This window comes from Phyllopteryx taeniolatus, chromosome 18 (genome assembly GCF_024500385.1).
Source record: "Phyllopteryx taeniolatus isolate TA_2022b chromosome 18, UOR_Ptae_1.2, whole genome shotgun sequence".
Taxonomy (NCBI): Eukaryota; Metazoa; Chordata; class Actinopteri; order Syngnathiformes; family Syngnathidae; genus Phyllopteryx; species Phyllopteryx taeniolatus.
The window spans coordinates 10,471,615-10,489,722 of NC_084519.1; the positions used below are offsets into that span (position 1 = coordinate 10,471,615).

Genomic DNA, 18,108 nt, shown 5'->3' on the forward strand with positions numbered 1-18,108 from the left:
TTCACATAAATGGACAATTTAGAGTAGTTAAGTAACTTAACATGCATGTGTTTAGAAGGTTGGAGGAAGGTTCCAGAGGAAATCCACATAAACACAGGAAAATCATGCCAACCACACACAGGGAAGTCCGGAGCAGAGATGCGAACTCTGGACCCTCTCAACTGTTGAGGCAGACATGCTCTACGACACAGCCATTCATTTTCTCTACCACTTGTCCTGATTAAGTTTGCGGGAGACTTTAGGTCCTAGCTGACTAAATGGCCTGAGGTTGGGTACACCACGGACTGATCGCCGGCCAATCGTAGAGCACAAATAGACAATTCAAACAAACGTCATGATCATCACATACCCTTTACACTGTAGCTTGACATATTTGATTCCTTCCTTTTCAATGTCGTTGTGGTCATAGAAGCGAGTTGTGTTCGTCAAATCCACGAGCAAACCCATTTTCACCTAAAGAGGGACCAAAAAAAAAACATTTATATGATGCTTTGTTTTGAATACAACAAACAAAAAGTAGTGATTTAAAAGTTCCTTACATTTAAACTCTTCAAGTAGTTAGAAAGCATGCTCGGGTAAAAGCGATTCTCCTCTGCAACTTGGTCATCATATCTGGGGCCTAGCACGGTTTTCATTGGCAAGAATTTACCTGAAATAAACAAAGGTAGAAAGGACAGCATGGTCACTCGTTATGGGTCCGGCAACACCAATGCGTTGATGCATGTTCCAAGCTCAGAGGACGATACCCTGTGCCGGTGGGCGTATCACTTTGTCACATGACTGATGCGGCCGCTGTATTGCTCGTACCTGTCACTGCATGACACGATGTCACACCTGTGTTTATAAGGACACATCTATCTACGGCAGGGGTGGCCAACTAGTCAGAGACTAAGAGCCACTTTTTTTTCTGTGTTACTGCAAAGAGCCACATCATACACATGGGTACACATGAACATCATCTTTTAATCATGTATGCACGCATACACAGACCTCTGCTCAGCCAGATCTAATGAAAATAACCACACCAACATGATAATATCAGTAATTTTCAACAGTTAACATTGTGTGCACTGTCTCACACACACAAACTCTCAGTTCAAGCAAGTCCACAAACAATAATAGAATAATGTTCAATAACATATTTCTCTTACTATGCTGCTTAGTGAGACTTCTGGCATTCCTTATCTTGAACAATCCTCTTCAAATCTGGCTTGTATTCTGTTGTTGCCACTCTAAGCAATTCTTTCAAATGAGTGTCAGTCAGAACAGATCGATGCTTTGATTTCACGTTTCAGGGTAGAAAACACAGACTCGCAGACGTACGTTGACCCAAACATGGACAGTATCTTAAGCGCAGCTCGTTTGATGTTGGGGTATTTTTCAATTGGCACACTTTTCCAGAACTCAACGGTCCCTTCCCTTAAAACAGCTTTCAGTTGATCCTCCTCACAAAGGTCGATCATCTCCAACTCAGCCGCAGCCTCATCTGTGACGAGCGGGGCTTTCAAACAGTCTGTCTCCGCATTAAATGGGTCGACGAGGAACGTAATCTGTGGTCTTTTCAGTTGTAGATCACAGAACCGGGTCACAAAGCTTTCGTGCAGGTTTGCAACCAGTGTTGCATATCTGTCTCTTTTCTTTTTCAGGGCGGCGCTGGTGACTTGCTCACTGGCTTTTAGCAGAGTATGAAAATGTGTTAAATCTCCCTTTTGAATATGCGCCTCGAACAGCTTTAGTTTGTTGACAAACGCAAACACACTTTGCACCAGGTCAGGCAGCATTTTTAACTTACCCTGCAGGGTCAGGTTCAGTCTGTCCAAGTGACACAGCATGTCGACTGAAAATGCCAGAGCTCGGGATAGTCCTTCTCCTTCTCTTCCATGAACAGTTTCACAGCATCCACAAGCTCAAAGAAGCGAGAGAGTACCTTGCTTTTTGACAGCCACCTCACAGTGCAGTGCAGCGGCAGGTCACCTGGAAGCCCTTGGTCCAGCTCAGCGATGAGATTCCTGAATTGCCTGTGGTTAAGCGCATGTGTGCGGATGTAGTTGACGATTTCCATCACAGGCTTCATGACGTTGTTTAAATTCAATGATTTAGACACGAGTTGCTCCCTGTGGATGATGCAGTGGAAATTCCAAAAGTCGGGAAATGTTTGATCAGCTTTGCACAGCCCCACAAGCCCGTTCATGGATCCGATCATGGCTGGCGCTCCATCCGTGGCTATTGCAGTTAGTTTCGGTATGGGCAGATTTGCTTTTGCAAACGCAGCCATCATTGCTTCTTTCACATCTATGCCACGGGTTCTGTCTTTTAATGGCACAATATCAAGAAGTTCTTCTTTGATCATACATTCATTTGACACAGACCGTGCAAATATTGCCAACTGAGGCTTGTCTTGTATGTCACAACTCTCATCCAATGCCACACTAAAATACTCACATGCTTGAAGGTCAGAGTGCAACTGTGATTCAACAGCTGTATTAATATCCGATATTCTGCGTTTAACACTGTGGCGGGACAGTTGAACGTCTGATACGCTCCGTTTTAGTTTGTCGTCTCCAGGAGCCAAGATTTCAAAGGCGTCAATGAGGCATTTTTTGTATGGCTTTTTAGCCCGTGCTATGTTCCAAGCCAGCTGATATGATGCAAGCGTTACGGTCTCCGAGTGTTTTGTAAATTTTTTGAAAAACTGCACCTGCTTTTCTGCCTTGCTTTTCAAAGCGACCAACTTGTTCTTGCGAAGTTCAGTCCCTTTTGGAAATTCCTGTTCGATGTTAGGGTGGAGTGAGCTGAAGTGACGCTGAAGATTTGAAGCTTTGAAATGCGCTAATGCTGCGTGACATATAAGGCAGATCGGCTTGCCATTACGTTTAACAAAAAAATATAAACTCTCACACCAAAGATTCTCTCGTCGCTCGTTTGACGTCACTCAAACAGGCTTACATGGTCAGTGTGCCATCTAGCTGTAGGGGAAGTGAATGACAGCGCCAGCCAAGCATTTTTGACGCATGTCATGTGACAGCTCCTGAAGAGCCGCATGAAACTAGTTAAAGAGCCGCATGAGGCTCGCGAGCCGCGGGTTGGCCAGGCCAGATCTACGGGATGAGTCTCTGCCAAAAGAATCATGGATCTTTTAAAGCACAATTCTTCCCTTCAACCCATTGTGATACAGAGCTCAATGTGGGACTACTTTTGTCTTATATGTATCGACAAATAACGTATTTGTTTTCATTTCCTCCTCTCAGTTTCCGTTTGATCCATCAGAATTAAAATCTCTTTCAAAGTAACTATAATTGAAATCCATCCATCCATCCATTTTCTGTTTAGTATGGTCGCGTTTTTTCCATCCATCCTTCCATTTTCTTTACTGCTTATCCTCACTAGGGTCGCGGGCGTGCTGGAGCCTATCCCAGCTGTCATCGGGCAGGAGGCGGGGTACACCCTGAACTGGTTGCCAGCCAATCGCAGGGCACATAGGAACAAACAACCATTCGCACTCACAGGCATGCCTACGGGCAATTTAGAGTCTCCAATTCATGCATGTTTTTGGGATGTGGGACGAAACCGGAGTGCCCGGAGAAAACCCACGCAGGCACGGGGAGAACATGCAAACTCCACACAGGCGGGGCCAGGGATTGAACCCGGGTCCTCAGAACTGTGAGGCTGACGCTCTAACCAGTCGGACACCGTGCCGTATAATTGAAATAATTCATTTTATTTTCTGAAGGTTAAGTGTCACATTAGTTCGACTGAACCGTCCAAAGTAAATTAAAGCCCCTCCTTGCACAAAGCGATCGAGGCATGGGGGGGAAAAAAAAGTCACAAAAACACTAAACACAGGCGTACAGACATTTTACAACTTCCTCCTGGTCGCTTTATTAATAATATGTGTTTTTAAATTAGGCTATTTCCTTTTTTAACATCAAGCTTTCAGGAAGCATGCATTAGACCAGGTAGTGCTGAATTGCATTATTAGTTGGTAAATGTAATTTAATATTTCATGTAAATGTATATGGACCTCTTTTGGCGGTCTACAGTTTTTAGGCTCAGAAACCCAATCAGTGCCTTGTGTGAGAGAGAGTGCTCATAAGCTGGAGAAATTGCTCTTAAAAAAAAAATTAAAAACAAAAAAAAAGGAATCACCTGAATGCCAAAACTGATTTTTTTTTTTTAAACATGAAAAACAATTTTTTAAACTTTCTGCCTCAAACACAACTACATAAGCAACATCACACTCATAATCATTACCACTCTGATTTTCACATTATGACACATGTTCACAATTTGTATTTACTATATTTTAAAGATACCAAAGATATTTTACATTTAGGATTAAGACAATATAACATACAATAACCTAAATAATATTGTATAGGTTGCCTGCAATGATATTTAAGATCCAGCTGGTGTCCATATTGAGCAACACAGGGAAACAGTACCGACAGTATCCATACAGTTTGCCCAATGTGCCACAACGCTTCCCAAGGCCTCATCTACCCATCACTGTTGGTGACCAAGTGGTTAGCACGTCTGCCTCAAAGTTCTAATGTATTGCCTTCGGCCTTAATGTGTAGAGTTTGCCGTGTTAGGGTGGATTTTCTCCGGGCACTCTGGCTTCCTCCCACATTCCAAAAATATTCACATTAGGTTAATTGAAGATTGAATTGTCGACAGGTGTGAATGTGAATGACAATGATTGTCTATATGACTCCTAATTTTGGACTGGCGACCAGTCCAGGGTATACCCAGTCTCTTGCCCAAATACAGCTGGGATAGGACCCGGCTCACCTGCAACCCAACTGAGGACCAGTCTGTCACCGTAGAAAATTCATGTAAAAAAAAATAATAAAAAAAAAAACAAACAGAAAAATTGAAAATTAATGGTTTATTATTAAAACATGGGAGCAGCCTTAACATTTATTTTTACGTTTCAGTGTATGGAGCTTAGTGTGGCAACATTTGCTATTTTCAAGAATTCGTTTGTTGTTGTTTTTTTCAGCATTGCGTATGTGGACCAGGAGCACCCTCTAATCCACATTGTGCGCGTGCGCATACTCGGTTTGTTTTGACACGTGATAGATGAACAATCCTGCGATTTACACGATTGCAACATCTATAAGAAATGTGAATAAAAGAATTAAACATAACCCACAGCATTATGAAAATGAGAGCGTTTTGCTAGTACTTGGTCAAAACTCCCATGTTTCGCAAACGCAGCACTGCTGGCTAATGTTAGCATGTTGTGATGCTAACATGCAATGACACAGGGGACAGCAAGTGCATCTTATTCTGTTCTCATGAAATGTTTAAATAATTAATTGAATAGTAATGCAGGGGAGAAAGATACATGGACATTTTTCCAAATAGCAGTCTATAACAGATATAAATGGTGCTGCGTGACAAATAGCATACTAACTGTAAACGAAGCTAATAAGTGCAATTGGAGCGCGGCTGTGTCACCTGCCACTGGTTGTCCTCTTCTGGGACAAGTCCGCCATCGGGGAGGGGGTCCCGTGTGTGACATTGTGAGCTCCCAGCCGTGGGTGTTACGGACAAGCGCGTCTCACGGGCTATACGAGGATCCAAGGCGTGTGCACGGTGATATCACCTTAACCCCCGGGTTGTGGCTAACCCAAACACCGCGGTTTCAAAGGCCTCTTCGCCGCTAATTTAGCTCATTTGGGAATATCGTTCAAAAATACGATGGTCGCACATTTACTTTATTTTTTTTAATCAGCTATCCTTCCGTCTTAATTGGTATCAATCTGTCAAACATAACATCCGTATAATTAAAAGCATGGCAGCTGGTTCAGGATAAATAAACAAGCTTAGCTTCTCATTCATGCTCCTTCAGGGTGCCTGTGTTGCGTTCCTGTGTCCCCCGGAAGTCGGGATTTCGCGATTTATTTGACGTCGTCATCGTGTCTGTGATAATAACAGCACGGTATATCTTATTTGACTGCATTTGGACGAGTACACGTTAATCTTTATTGCGTTCGATGTTAACCGTGGTTATTTTTACTTTTATTTCCGGGAGAATATGTGGTTGTTGAGCATTGGTAAAAACGGTCAACATATCCCCGGAGTTTATTGCAATGGGCGCAGATAAATCGTATGATATTTTGGGGAACTCTTCCATCTCCACAAGTATTCTGACTTTCGAGGAAAATTAAACGCGTTATTCGTGTTTTTAACGGCTTCCTGTATGATGCTGCCTCTTACAGGTAAATTATTGAAATGACATTAATATGCCTAAAATACTGACTACTGAATTTGGACATGATGGAACACTTTAACCACCGAGGTTGTAAACAAGTGCTTAAGATAAGATTGAACAGAAAACATAAACTATAAATAAAATACTACTATTACTACTGCTGGTGCTACCACTACTACTACTACTACTAATAATAATAATAATTACAATTATTATTAATATTTTCTAATTAAATATACAAGAAGAGCTCCCTTAACATTAGCATTGGGCATACAAGAGGTCCAAAAAAATAAATTTTTTCCTACTCTTATTGCACAGTCTACATGTTGTGCGAAGTTGTTAGTATATGAGAGAGACGAACATGACCCTATAATGCCAAATGCATAAAATTTGATACAAGGATTTCTGAGACCTATTGCATCACTTTATGGTAAAAACGTCACTCAAAACCCTCTTGTATCCAGTGTGATACTTGTCTTCCACCCCCTAGTGGATACCTTTATCACTACAACAATTCAGACAGTACATGGGGGAATCCAAGATGGCACCCTTCTGAAAGTTCCCAGCTCCCTGGATCAAGGTAAACAAAATTGCGATTTTTACAATTTTCCAGTGATATTTTCTATGAATTTTTTAGTAATATTCTAACATGACCACTTCATCTGTTGAACAAGTTATAATTACTTATTGTTTTGCATTTTAGTATATAGTAAAATTGTGCATAAAATGTGTTCAAATTTGATACTACAGGTAAAAAGTGGAATTTGGTAGTAATTCCCTCAATTGTCATTATCTTTTTTTTCTTGGTGCAATATGCATTATATTGATCATTGTGTATCATAAAAATGTTTTGATCAATCAATTACACAAAGTACAGATTGAAATGTGATATTTACAACAAATAATTGCACTCGAAATTTATAAACCTAAATTTATGTACTTTAGATGGCTAAAGGGTACACAGCTGAAGATGTCCTACGCTTCCTTGATGGCAATTTAAGTGACAGAGGAGTTGATGTCTGTAGATGATGAAGTGTTGGATAAAGATTGGACCCCTAATGCAGACTATAGTGAAGAGAACTCTGGTACTGGTAGTAGCGATGAGGAAGATGCAACTCTTGATGATAGGCTTGAAGAAGAAGAGGAAGGTCTAACAATGTCACAGGCAACAAAACAGTGATAGAAGCAAAGTGAAAAGAAAAGAAAAGAGAAGAGAAAGGCACATCCAGCTGTTGAGTTTGATCAAAGTAATGACCCAATGAGTACAAAAGAAGAGGGTCCAACAACATCACAGGTAACCAAGCAGCGGGGAAGAAGCAAAGTAAAAAGCAAAGAGAAGAGAAGAGGAGAAAGCCACATACACCTACTGTTTGGTCTCTGTATGGAAGAAACCTGAAAGCACTGGACCTAAAGAAAAACACTATGCCCCTGAGAAGACTTTAGGCAGCAATTGGCTTTTCCTTGGTAGGTGCAGGAAAAGCAAAACTCAGGGTTGGCAGACCACTCCCCTGTCCACCACACACCTCACCAGCACAATCACCAACACCACCACAGAGGAGGTGGCGATCGACCAGTGTGCCTCCGATGTCAGGAGAGATATGGTCAACTACTTCCCATCCGGGGGGAAAAGCGAAAAAGGTGCAAGCACTGCACAGGACATTTATCCTATGTGCGCTGTGGAAAATGCAAACTCCAACTCTGCTGCTTTTCTGTGCTCGTTGTAGGGGTACACATACTTATGTTTAGTTGGCATTAGTATTATGTACTTGGATATACTTTACCCAAGTAAGGTGAGCCCCAAATCGAAAGAAACACACCCTGAAGTACTAGAAGCGTTTCGCATATGCAGGTGAGTTTATACAATGCTTTTCGACCGCCCTGGCTTGCCGTACTTACTTCCACTTCCGGGAGTTTGTTTTCATCCAGGGATACGAGGGAGTGTAGCACATCAGGGACGTTCTTTCCCTGCTTCCTTCTAGAATATTTTTATACTCATTTGCAGACTCTCTGCCGTTACTGCGAGGGTAATGCAGAACTTTAAACTCACTCGAGACAAATTGTACAGCACCAGGTGCTGTGGATGTTGCCATGTCCGGACGGGGACCATCATCCTCGGAACATGGTACATGGTACGTAATAAAAATGGATATGGATTGATTGAACGCTAATTTTAGGAACAATAGTGTCATATGTACTGTTATTGTAAAATGTTAAATGAATACGTGTCGACTCGGCCACTATTGGTGATTTGTTATTGCTCCTAACGCGGCCTTAAAATCACAAACGGCGGTTGAATGTTATGTTCACCGCAAATGCTAACGTTAGCAAGTTAGCTCATGAGTTTTAACATAAATTAATTGAGTTGTTTACTTTCCAGCAACGCGGTTAAAAATGACAACATAGTGTGGAAAGTATGAACAGAACAACCCGTAGCCCAAGGGTAATGGCTGATGTTGCCGAACCAAATGATATGTACGGCGGTTAGCGTCTGTGATTATACCTTAAAATGACTAGCATCATTTGAAACATTCATAGTGCAAAAAAAGAAAAAAACGCGGGTTGATTGAAGACTCTAAATTGCCCGTAGGTGTGAATTTGAGTGCGAATGGTTGTTTGTTTATATGTGCCCTGTGATTGGCTGGCGACCGGTTCAGGGTGTACCCCTCCTCCCGCCCGAAGATAGCTGGGATAGGCTCCAGCACGCCCGCGACCCTAGTGAGGATAAGCAGTAAAGAAAATGGAAGGATGGATGGAAAAAACGCGACCATACTAAACTTGTGCTGTAACTACAGCATTTAACATTTCGTTTTAAAGTATCTCACCAAGATATTTCAAGTTCATAGCCTTTACATCTCCATGTCCAGCAAAGTAGTGGTTCACTATTCACAAATTCATCTTTTTTCCCTGTGGAATATATCCACATCTGAATAACTAACGTATTTGCGTTTTTTTCCTTCTTTTGTGCGTGTTTGTGTGTGTGTGATAGTGAAGGTGATACATTTTGTCTGAGAGACAAGCTTTTCAGTAATTAGCTAAGATTAGCCTGGGTCAAGTTATGGAGAGTCTTTACCGATTGTGCATGAGTCAAATAATCTGTAACTATTTATTTTTAGGGATAATGTTGTAACATGAGTGTAAAATGATATTAAGCTGATTTGGGATAGTACTCAGTATATTGACAGTTTAAGCTATCAATAAAGACAATTTACAAAAATAAAATAAATGGGGGGGGGGCTTCAGTTACTCACGATTTTCCACTGCTTGTGGCAGGACTCAGTCTCTATTCCCTGCAAATGGTGAGGAATTACTGTACCCCAGATGATTTATGGTATTGTTTATAACGGTAACCGGCTTAGCACTACTGTAAAAGGCTGTTTTCTATGGTATTTCTCGCCATTTCGTTTTTTTTAAGGATTGTATGATAATTTGGTCCATCCACAATGGCAGGGTACTACGATCTAATTTTCCTCCTTTGAGCATGTCCAGGAGGTTTTACATTCTTCTGTGTTCTCATCACAAAAATATGCAAATATGTGTGTTTTTCAGCAAATAGTTTTATGTTCTAAAGACAAATTTACCAACTTGTAAATGGCGAATCACTGAGTGTTGACTTTGTATGTTTTCTTTTTTAAGCATTGTTTATGATGATTTGTATTCCTCCTCTACAGGTAATCAACCTGTTGATGGGAATCCTGCTAACAGTTGCAGCAACCCATCCGGAAAGCGTTCCTTCTGTCAACTTACAGTATGCCGTTATTGACCATTACCTAACATCAGACAGGATGTCAGGTAGGTTGGGTTACACTAAATGGAGTCTTCATTAGGTACGTAATCTGTTGAAATATTTTGAAGATATCATTCTTATAGGAACACCATGACTAAATTCAGTTGAATACATGAAATGCGGTTTCAAAGAGGTGGAACTTGTGAATGGTTAAAGAACACTGCCGTTTTGTTTTCCAAGAACAGTTTATAAGTGCAGTGCGGCCCTATTAATGTTCTCACAGACTTCATTTGTGGTGTTTTTATGTTGCCTTGCAGGCTTTTCTTTTTTTTCTTTTCACAAATCAAATAATTTAACCTCCCTATCCAGTTTAGGATACATCCTTTAGATGCTTTCATAAAGTTTACTGAGGGTTTGTGTTGGCATGCTGCTATTGCTACAAAATCTTTATACCAGTGTGAAATTATGATAGAGGTTTCCTCCCCCCAATTTGAATGAAAATTGGAATGGGCTGTAGTTTATTAATAAACGAATGCAGTAGTAAAGTTAAATATAGTTTGTGTGAAAAACACTTCTAGGCCATTAATACGAAAGTATCAAATGAAAAACAGTAAGTACGGCAGTAACTGAGCACGCCGCTTTGTGCTTCGTGATGTCCTATTACACCGCTTCACTGAACTCTCTAAATTGAAACAATATGTTGCACTATAATGTGCATTGTAATAAGTAGAGTTGGGTAATATGGAAAAAAATCTTCTATCATGATAACAATATATCACGATATAGTACGTTTTCAGCTATTCTATCTGACAAATTATACAAAATAGTATTACTGCTTACTTTTTCTCGCTGTATTTCGAAGTGACATTAAAGAGACCTGTCACAAATGAGTAATGAATGTATCCAGTAGTGCTGGAATTAGGGTTTCAGCTATCGAATATTTTAGTTTATTTTTTTCCCAGTAAGTACTAAATCACTCACTGTCTAGTTTTATGCTTTTCGACCCTAAATTTATGGATAGGGGGATATAAATTGGATAAATCCACTAGTGTAATGTTTGCTGATCATGTCAATAAAAATGTTTGTTTTCTCTGGTTACTCTATATATATATATATATATATATATATATATATATATATATGTGTGTGTGTATATATGTATATATATATATATGTATATGTATATATATATATGTATGTGTATATATATATGTATATGTATATATATGTATATGTATGTGTATATATATATGTATATGTATATATATGTATATGTATGTGTATATATATATGTATATGTATATATATGTATATATATATATATATATATATGTATATATATGTATATGTATATATATATGTATATATATATATATATATGTATATATATATGTATATGTATATATATATGTATATGTATATATATGTATATATATATGTATATGTATATATATGTATATGTATATATATATGTATATATATATATATATATGTATATATATATATACATATACATATGATTTGTGATTTCTATGATGCCTGTTAGTTGTGTTGTTATGCACTATTGTCATACATAAAACAAACAAAAGGTTAAAAAAAAAAAAGCTGCCTTAGGAAGAAAGAGGTTGAGCAGTGTTTAAAATTTTCACAAAATTCATTCCAAAGGATTTATTCATTACAAATAGTGTAACAGTGTTCATCTAACCATAGCCGCAACAGACAGAACCATTAAATGCTCTTCCACAAGAAGGCAAAAGATGCCTAATTAACCTGTGTTTTCACCTTTTGTGACATTTTTGTTTGCTGGATGTACCGTGAGAATCTTTTAATGTATAATATGTGCCTTGGCTCAAAATGGTTGGGAAACTGAACATGTAACAAAATGTTCTTTCACTTTTATTCAACCAGGTAATGCCGGTGCCGGATTGGCCATTTCTCTGCTGATGGTCACTATCAGCGCTATGATGCTGTATGGCGCCATTACTGTAAGTGCACATTTATTTAGCATGCCGAAAACAGTGGTGAGAGCATGATACTGTCACGCGAACAGTTTCGTTTCTGTGTATTATACCTGAATTTCAACAAGAATTGACGCTATGTTCCTCACTGCTATTCATCTTTATCTCACAGGCCTGCCTGATGGCAACACAACTTGACAGGTTTAATAGCATTTGAACAGAGTTGTGAACTGCTTGTAGCGTGGGCAACTGCACAGTTATTGTCACACCCTTGTGCAGGCTTAGTGTGCATGTCAGCAGTGTGTGTGTGTGTGTGTTTTGCTTCAGCTGTCCAAGCAGCACATGCTCTTCCCAGAGTAGATTTCCCTATCTTTTCTTAAAATAGTTGGACACGTAGGAGCCGCTTTGTCCTGTTTGTTAACCAGTCCCAAACGTGAACAGTGATTATACTGCAGTAAAATGAAAATACATTCTTGTGAAAGTGTGGTTCCTAATTGATGATGAAATGCTAAAATAATGCTGAACAATGAAGTTGGTGGAAATAGTGATGCAGCCTCGCCCCAATTAATCAGCAATCAGGAAACATACTCTCAGTGGGGACTGAATTAAAATCACCTGCACAATCAAAGGCAATTTGAAAATATACAAGCACATTAACATTTGTCATTTGCCACAACTGACGATGAGTCAGTCAACACAAAGAGTGGCTAATGGTTTAGCCAGACAACTCTACACTCTGATTCACTGAGCCCGATGTCCCTCGACAGGCCAGGCCCCGCCTTTTGAAGTCACACGCATTCATTCACAGATGCAGTATTGGAGAACATTAGGATGAAATAATATCTGCACCTCACATGCACCAGGCTCGAAATAATTATTTCCCCCCACAGGGACCCGGAGCAAGGGTTTTAATAAACAATAAAAATACGACAATATAACAAGGGATTTGAATGTACTTTACCGCCATAATGATAGCGTTGATCATTTGCGCTATGTTAATTTTACCTCGTCTCTCTGGTCCCAAAACGCGGAATCTTCGGCGGAGAGAAATGTCCGTGTTACAACGAACGGGTGCTCGCCTTGCCCGTCCGTCACTATGAAATGCTTCCACACTTTAACCATTTTTCTTTTTTTTTTCATCTCCATTCGGCGTCACATCTTCTCGCTGTGTTCCCGCTCCTAACCAAATAGTTTCACTTCTGCATTCTACTTCCCATGCATCGGTGACATAAGCGCATTGTCTCACATATGCCCCTGCGTGTGTTCGTCTCCACGATAAAACTGTCATTTGCAGTTTTGCGTTTCCCCCCAAAAAATTTTGAGGCACAATATGCTAATTTTAACTCACAAACTGCAATGCGAGACTGCTTAATTCGAGCCTTGCATGCATATTGTATTGCTATTATGCATGAAGCATCGAACATGGCTCAAACGATAAACGAGGGATTACCTTATTACGGTTTAAATTACATGTATTAATATAGGCAATTGGAAACATTTTATGGGGGCATCAAATTCGTTTTTTTCACTATTCCCCGCAGGGCTCGGTCCCTATAGGAATCTCTATTTATAATCATTCCAAACCATCAATCGCCATTTTGGAACCCTCATCATGCTTGAAAACTCACCAGTTTGCAAATGCATGCATCCTGGTGGATGTGTTTTAGGGGTCCCAACACCACCCCGCAAACTCCCTCTTAGTACCCATAGAAAAGTCAAACAATTAACCCTTGACACCAGTTTCACTGATAGGCATGAATCAGTGTCTATAACATATCTTACAGCGTTTTACTCGGTGACACAAAGTGACCCATTCTGTCTCTCAGGCCTAAGCCTGGCCCAAATTAAGCGTTATTATCTTTTGTTAAGGTAAAATATTTGATACAGTTCTTGTTTTGGATCTCAGTAGATGATGCAGGTGTTCCTATTGGAGTGTCCACTGAGTGCATGTCAAACTCATTTTTGTCGCGGGCCACATTGTAGTTACGCCATTATGACTGTGAAACCATATAAATTCCCCTTCTCATATTATTACATAGACACAACAAATTGATGGTATTGATGATGACTAGTTTTGAAATCAGAAGGATAATAGTTTGTTCAATCATTGTTCCAGTTACTTTAAAAAGCGGTTTGGTAACAAAACAATGCATGTAATATCTCAACGTTATTTCTTATATATGACTTATTTTTACATATTTCAAATTTTGATACAGATTTGAGCAAGAATCGTGGAAGTTGACCCCCATGATTTGCCTCCATGGGCCATGTAAACCGATGTGGCAGGCTGGATTCGGTCCCCGGGCCTTGAGTTTGACACCTGAATGTATAAAGATGAAAATGGCAATTCATATTCCGCATAGGCCTTGAGAGAATGTCTACTAATGAGGGCATGTTTGTTTGGGTCCCTCTTAACGCCAGTTCCTCTTTTGTCTCCAGCACCGCAGTAGGCTGCTCATCCCGTTCTTCTGCTACCAGATGTTCGACTTCGCTCTGAGCTGCCTGGTGGCCTGCAGCTCTCTCACCTACCTGCCCAGGATACAGGAGTACCTGGACCAGCTGGTTAGTCCACAAGCTGATGGACTCAGCACTTTGCCTTTGCCACCACTGGTTGTTTAATGACACACTCCTTGACAGGCCATTTTTAAAAATGAGGTTTTTAGTTTGCTTGAGTCCAAGGCATTCATCCGTCTTTCACTGGATAAACAAGCAGATGATTGCTTGACACAAATGACTTAACTGGCCCTCTCCTTCTTTCCACTGCCTTTTCATACAGTTTCCTTTGTCCATTAATTGGTGATATGACTCGAAAGCGAATGTAGATTTTAACCGAATTGATTTTCCCCACACTGTTTCCTCAGCCGGATTTCCCATACAAGGATAACCTCCTGTCTCTGGACCCCCGGTTCCTGTTCTTCTTCGTGCTAGTCCTCTTCACCTTCCTCATTGTCCTCAAGGTAAGACTGCCTCCTTCCATCATTTGCTGTTATACATCCCTCCATCATCCTATAGAGCTTGTTATCATTAGAGTTGTGGGTGAGGTGGAGCGTTCACAATTACACGTACAATTATGTGGAAATTGGTTTAATCAGAACACGGGCAGAAATGAAAACATATCTTCTCGTCGAAAATAATGGAAATAAGAACGTCTAACTCTGACCATCAGAGAGTTTGCTGCCTTGCGTGCAGGGCCAAAGGAGAAACTCGCGTTCTAAAGTGAACAAGAGCCACACCCAATGTTGGAACGGCTATGTGAGAGCAAACATTATTAACCAAATTTATATTTTTGTGTTTTACTGATAAAACAAAACAGAAACCTTTCAAATTAAATATTTACCGACAGACTGAGACAAATCCTTTGTGTACCATGATACACAAATGAAAGTCAACCAGGAAAAGGTAGACTCTGATTGGCTGATGTCATGAACATATCCGCCATGTTTGATTGAGTAAATATCCTCACAGCTGATCACTGTAATTGACCTGAAATTTGTTGCAATCATTAACAGATCGTATAATCATCAATCAACGCCATATAATTGCCCAGGCCTACTTTAAACTCTCTGGAAAGTGAAACGTCTTTTAAGTACTGCACATTTTTCAAGTATAGTTCAGTTGTATTTAACTTTCAAGTACAACACATTTGCATTTGAGCTTTAAGAACTGTTTTTTTTTAAATGATTTATTTGGATGCAATTTCCATTTTACTTTTATGTGCAATACATTTGAATTTAATCATGATTTAAATCACAATTTTTTTATGGTACTTTGTGTAAAAACTTTGAGAACCACTGTTCCACACAGCTCAAGCATTAATGACAAGTATGTAGATGGCTAATTGAAGTCTCATGTATTGGATTTTATTTTTTGCAGGCATACTTGATGAACTGTGTGTGGAACTGCTACAAGTACATCAACAACAGGAACAAGCCGGATGTCGCCGTCTTCCTCTCCTTTGAGAATCAGCCCCAGGTTTGTGAGCACTCGCAGACAGACAAATAATAATTTGACCTTTCAAATAACTGCTTCAAAATCGCTATGATTATACATTGGCTTGTAGTAAAATCAACTAGTATCTCATCTCATTACTAGTGACTGAGATCCCTTTTAGTGGTTTAGAATATTGGTGGACCACCGTTGACACGTTGATTTAATGTTCTGAGTGAAGAGACAATATTTATTTCAAGACAATGTTATAAAAAAAGAAAGCTACTTTTAACAATGTTTTTGTTGAAATGATACCAACTGGAGTGGAAGCCCTGAAGGAAAAATTACAGTATTTTGTGTGACCGTAAGACTGGGAAACACATTTATCAGTAGACCATACCTCCTCAAATTCGGTTACCAGCTCTAAGGAAACTGCAAGTGACACAATGCAGATTTTTTTTGTACCCAAGTGGCAGGCACAATTGGAATTGGTTTTCCCCTGAAGAAAAAAGCTACCCATATAGTACCACGAGGTAGCTGCAATCACCTTTACTATGACATCTGAATCTGATATGACCAAGATGTCTTCATCAGACATAAATGTACAGCTAAAAGAGCTCCATCAAAATCAAATTCAGTTTGATCAAACTATGGAGCCACATTACTAAACCTTGTTCAATTAATAACATTGATCACGTTTTCATTTATGTAAAGGCATTTTTGGTACAGGTTCAGGGATACATAATGGAGTGCACGTTAATCCCTGTGTAAAGTGTTATGTGCAGACCACACCAGCAGGGGTCATGCCAATCACACACTTGCACTACTGCGCTCTACTAGGGAGCAGCATAAGCATATGATAATCCAATAAACACAAAAAATGTTTGATTAAAAATCATGATCTGAGGTTTGGGCATCTATTATTGTGTCACTGTTGTGCCATATTTTGTTCACTTGAGGATAAATGTCTTCCCTGTGTTCCATTTAATCCTTTGGAAATCCTTTTGGACTGATGCCTTTGAGCAGTGAGATCCTTTTCATGCCGTAAGAGCTCTCTGCGGACGATTTTGGGCTTATGTCAGGAAAAGCATACTAAAACATCTGAACTTTATTTGGGGTTAATCGAAGACACATTAAATGGCTGCAGGTGTGTGCTGAGTCTGCTGACTCTCATTTAACATTAGTTTGAAAGTGAGTTGTTAATTCTGAACAAAGCCACATTCCCTATTACAAGAGGGTGTGCACACTTGTGCAACCACATTTTCTCAGTTTGTTTTTACTTCCCCTCTCAAAAAGATTTCCTTTTCTCTCCAATTGAGTTTCACAGGTTAAAGGTCACATTAATAGTTGCTTGGTCTTATTTTTTTTATACCACAAAAACCTGGCATTTGTACAGGGGTGGAGCTACGTGGTGGCCAGGGATGGGCAAGGCCACCCCCGCCAGTGCCCCGCCCCCCCACCAGTGTGCACAGCCACCAGTGGATGGTCCCAATATAGTGTTTTTCACAGTGAAAAAAACTGGGCTTTGTGTCACCCTGCCTGTAATTGCCTCTCTTCTTCTCTGTCTCATCCAGTCAGCCCTGCCCACCTACGAGATGGCAGTAAACATGCCCGACAAGGACCCTCCCCCGCCTTACATGCCATCTTAAGGACCAGCCCCACTGTGGACAACACGTGCCGCCAAATGCATATTTCTACATTCCCTCACTAACCCTTTGCGAGCGCCTCTTATCTACTGAATATATTTTGTGCAAAGATGACGGAAGAAATGCGACTAGACAACGCCAGCCTTTTTTTTTTTTCTCCATTTAATGTTTTCATCAAATGCAGACAGTCAACAATCCAGCATTATCCTCGTGTAGACTGACAATCCACTTAAGATAGCTCCCTAATTTTTCCTCTTAAGACTTACACAGTTGCATCTCAGTTTTGGGAAGCACGCTGCAGCAATATTTTTGGGGAGTTATTTATTTAGCTTTGCTGTGGTTCACTACCACCACCACCAGCTCAGATGTTTACATCACACTTTGCTACCAGCTAGTTTTCCAGCTGTGTACGAGGAGGAAGGGAGAAAAAAAAAACTGCTTTTCACCAGCCTGACATCAACTTGTCTGTCGTGAAAGATTTGTTTTTGCATGCCCTCCAATTACTTAACCATGCTTCTTTGGTTCCATTTCATTATAATCACTTTAATATATTTGACTTGAATAAAGAGTTGAAACCATCTATAGTTCTTTAATTGACTTTTTAAAAACATTTCCATTTTCCAGTCATGGAGA

At 39.9% G+C, this 18,108-nt stretch overlaps 3 protein-coding genes across 11 annotated transcripts in view; 1 reads left to right on the forward strand and 2 right to left on the reverse strand.

Moving 5' to 3' along the window:
- rngtt (RNA guanylyltransferase and 5'-phosphatase) overlaps positions 1-8,025 on the reverse strand; it is a 90,208-nt gene extending 82,183 nt beyond the window's left edge. For 5 of the 8 annotated variants that reach the window (XR_009785550.1, XR_009785551.1, XR_009785552.1 and 2 more), the window contains exons 1-3: positions 5,464-5,904; positions 540-649; positions 350-453 (exon numbers count right to left, since the gene is read on the reverse strand). Coding sequence is in view for 5 of the 8 variants with exons in the window: in XM_061754923.1 (XP_061610907.1) it covers positions 350-453; positions 540-649; positions 5,464-5,527 (278 nt within the window). In the remaining 3 variants the exon portion in view is untranslated. Of the gene's footprint in view, positions 1-349; positions 454-539; positions 650-5,463; positions 5,907-8,001 lie in introns of those variants that run through there. The other 3 variants (XM_061754921.1, XM_061754918.1, XM_061754924.1) reach the window with 3 other exon arrangements.
- On the reverse strand, positions 950-5,455 carry LOC133468712 (general transcription factor II-I repeat domain-containing protein 2A-like). Its single transcript, XM_061754932.1, has 2 exons — positions 1,793-5,455; positions 950-1,672 (listed from the first exon to the last, which is right to left on the reverse strand). The coding sequence occupies exons 1-2, from the start codon at positions 1,830-1,832 to the stop codon at positions 1,257-1,259; spliced, it is 456 nt and encodes a 151-aa protein (XP_061610916.1). The 5' UTR covers positions 1,833-5,455; the 3' UTR covers positions 950-1,256.
- Positions 6,776-18,055, forward strand: laptm4a (lysosomal protein transmembrane 4 alpha). 2 transcript variants are annotated; one of them, XM_061754931.1, is made up of 7 exons: positions 6,776-6,800; positions 9,889-10,009; positions 11,853-11,929; positions 14,342-14,464; positions 14,764-14,859; positions 15,776-15,874; positions 17,404-18,055. In XM_061754931.1, the coding sequence occupies exons 2-7, from the start codon at positions 9,904-9,906 to the stop codon at positions 17,476-17,478; spliced, it is 576 nt and encodes a 191-aa protein (XP_061610915.1). In that variant the 5' UTR covers positions 6,776-6,800; positions 9,889-9,903; the 3' UTR covers positions 17,479-18,055. The 2 variants fall into 2 exon arrangements, with proteins under 2 accessions (XP_061610915.1, XP_061610914.1); XM_061754930.1 differs by lacking the exon at positions 6,776-6,800 and adding an exon at positions 8,114-8,349.
- The last annotated feature ends 53 nt before the right edge of the window (positions 18,056-18,108 follow it).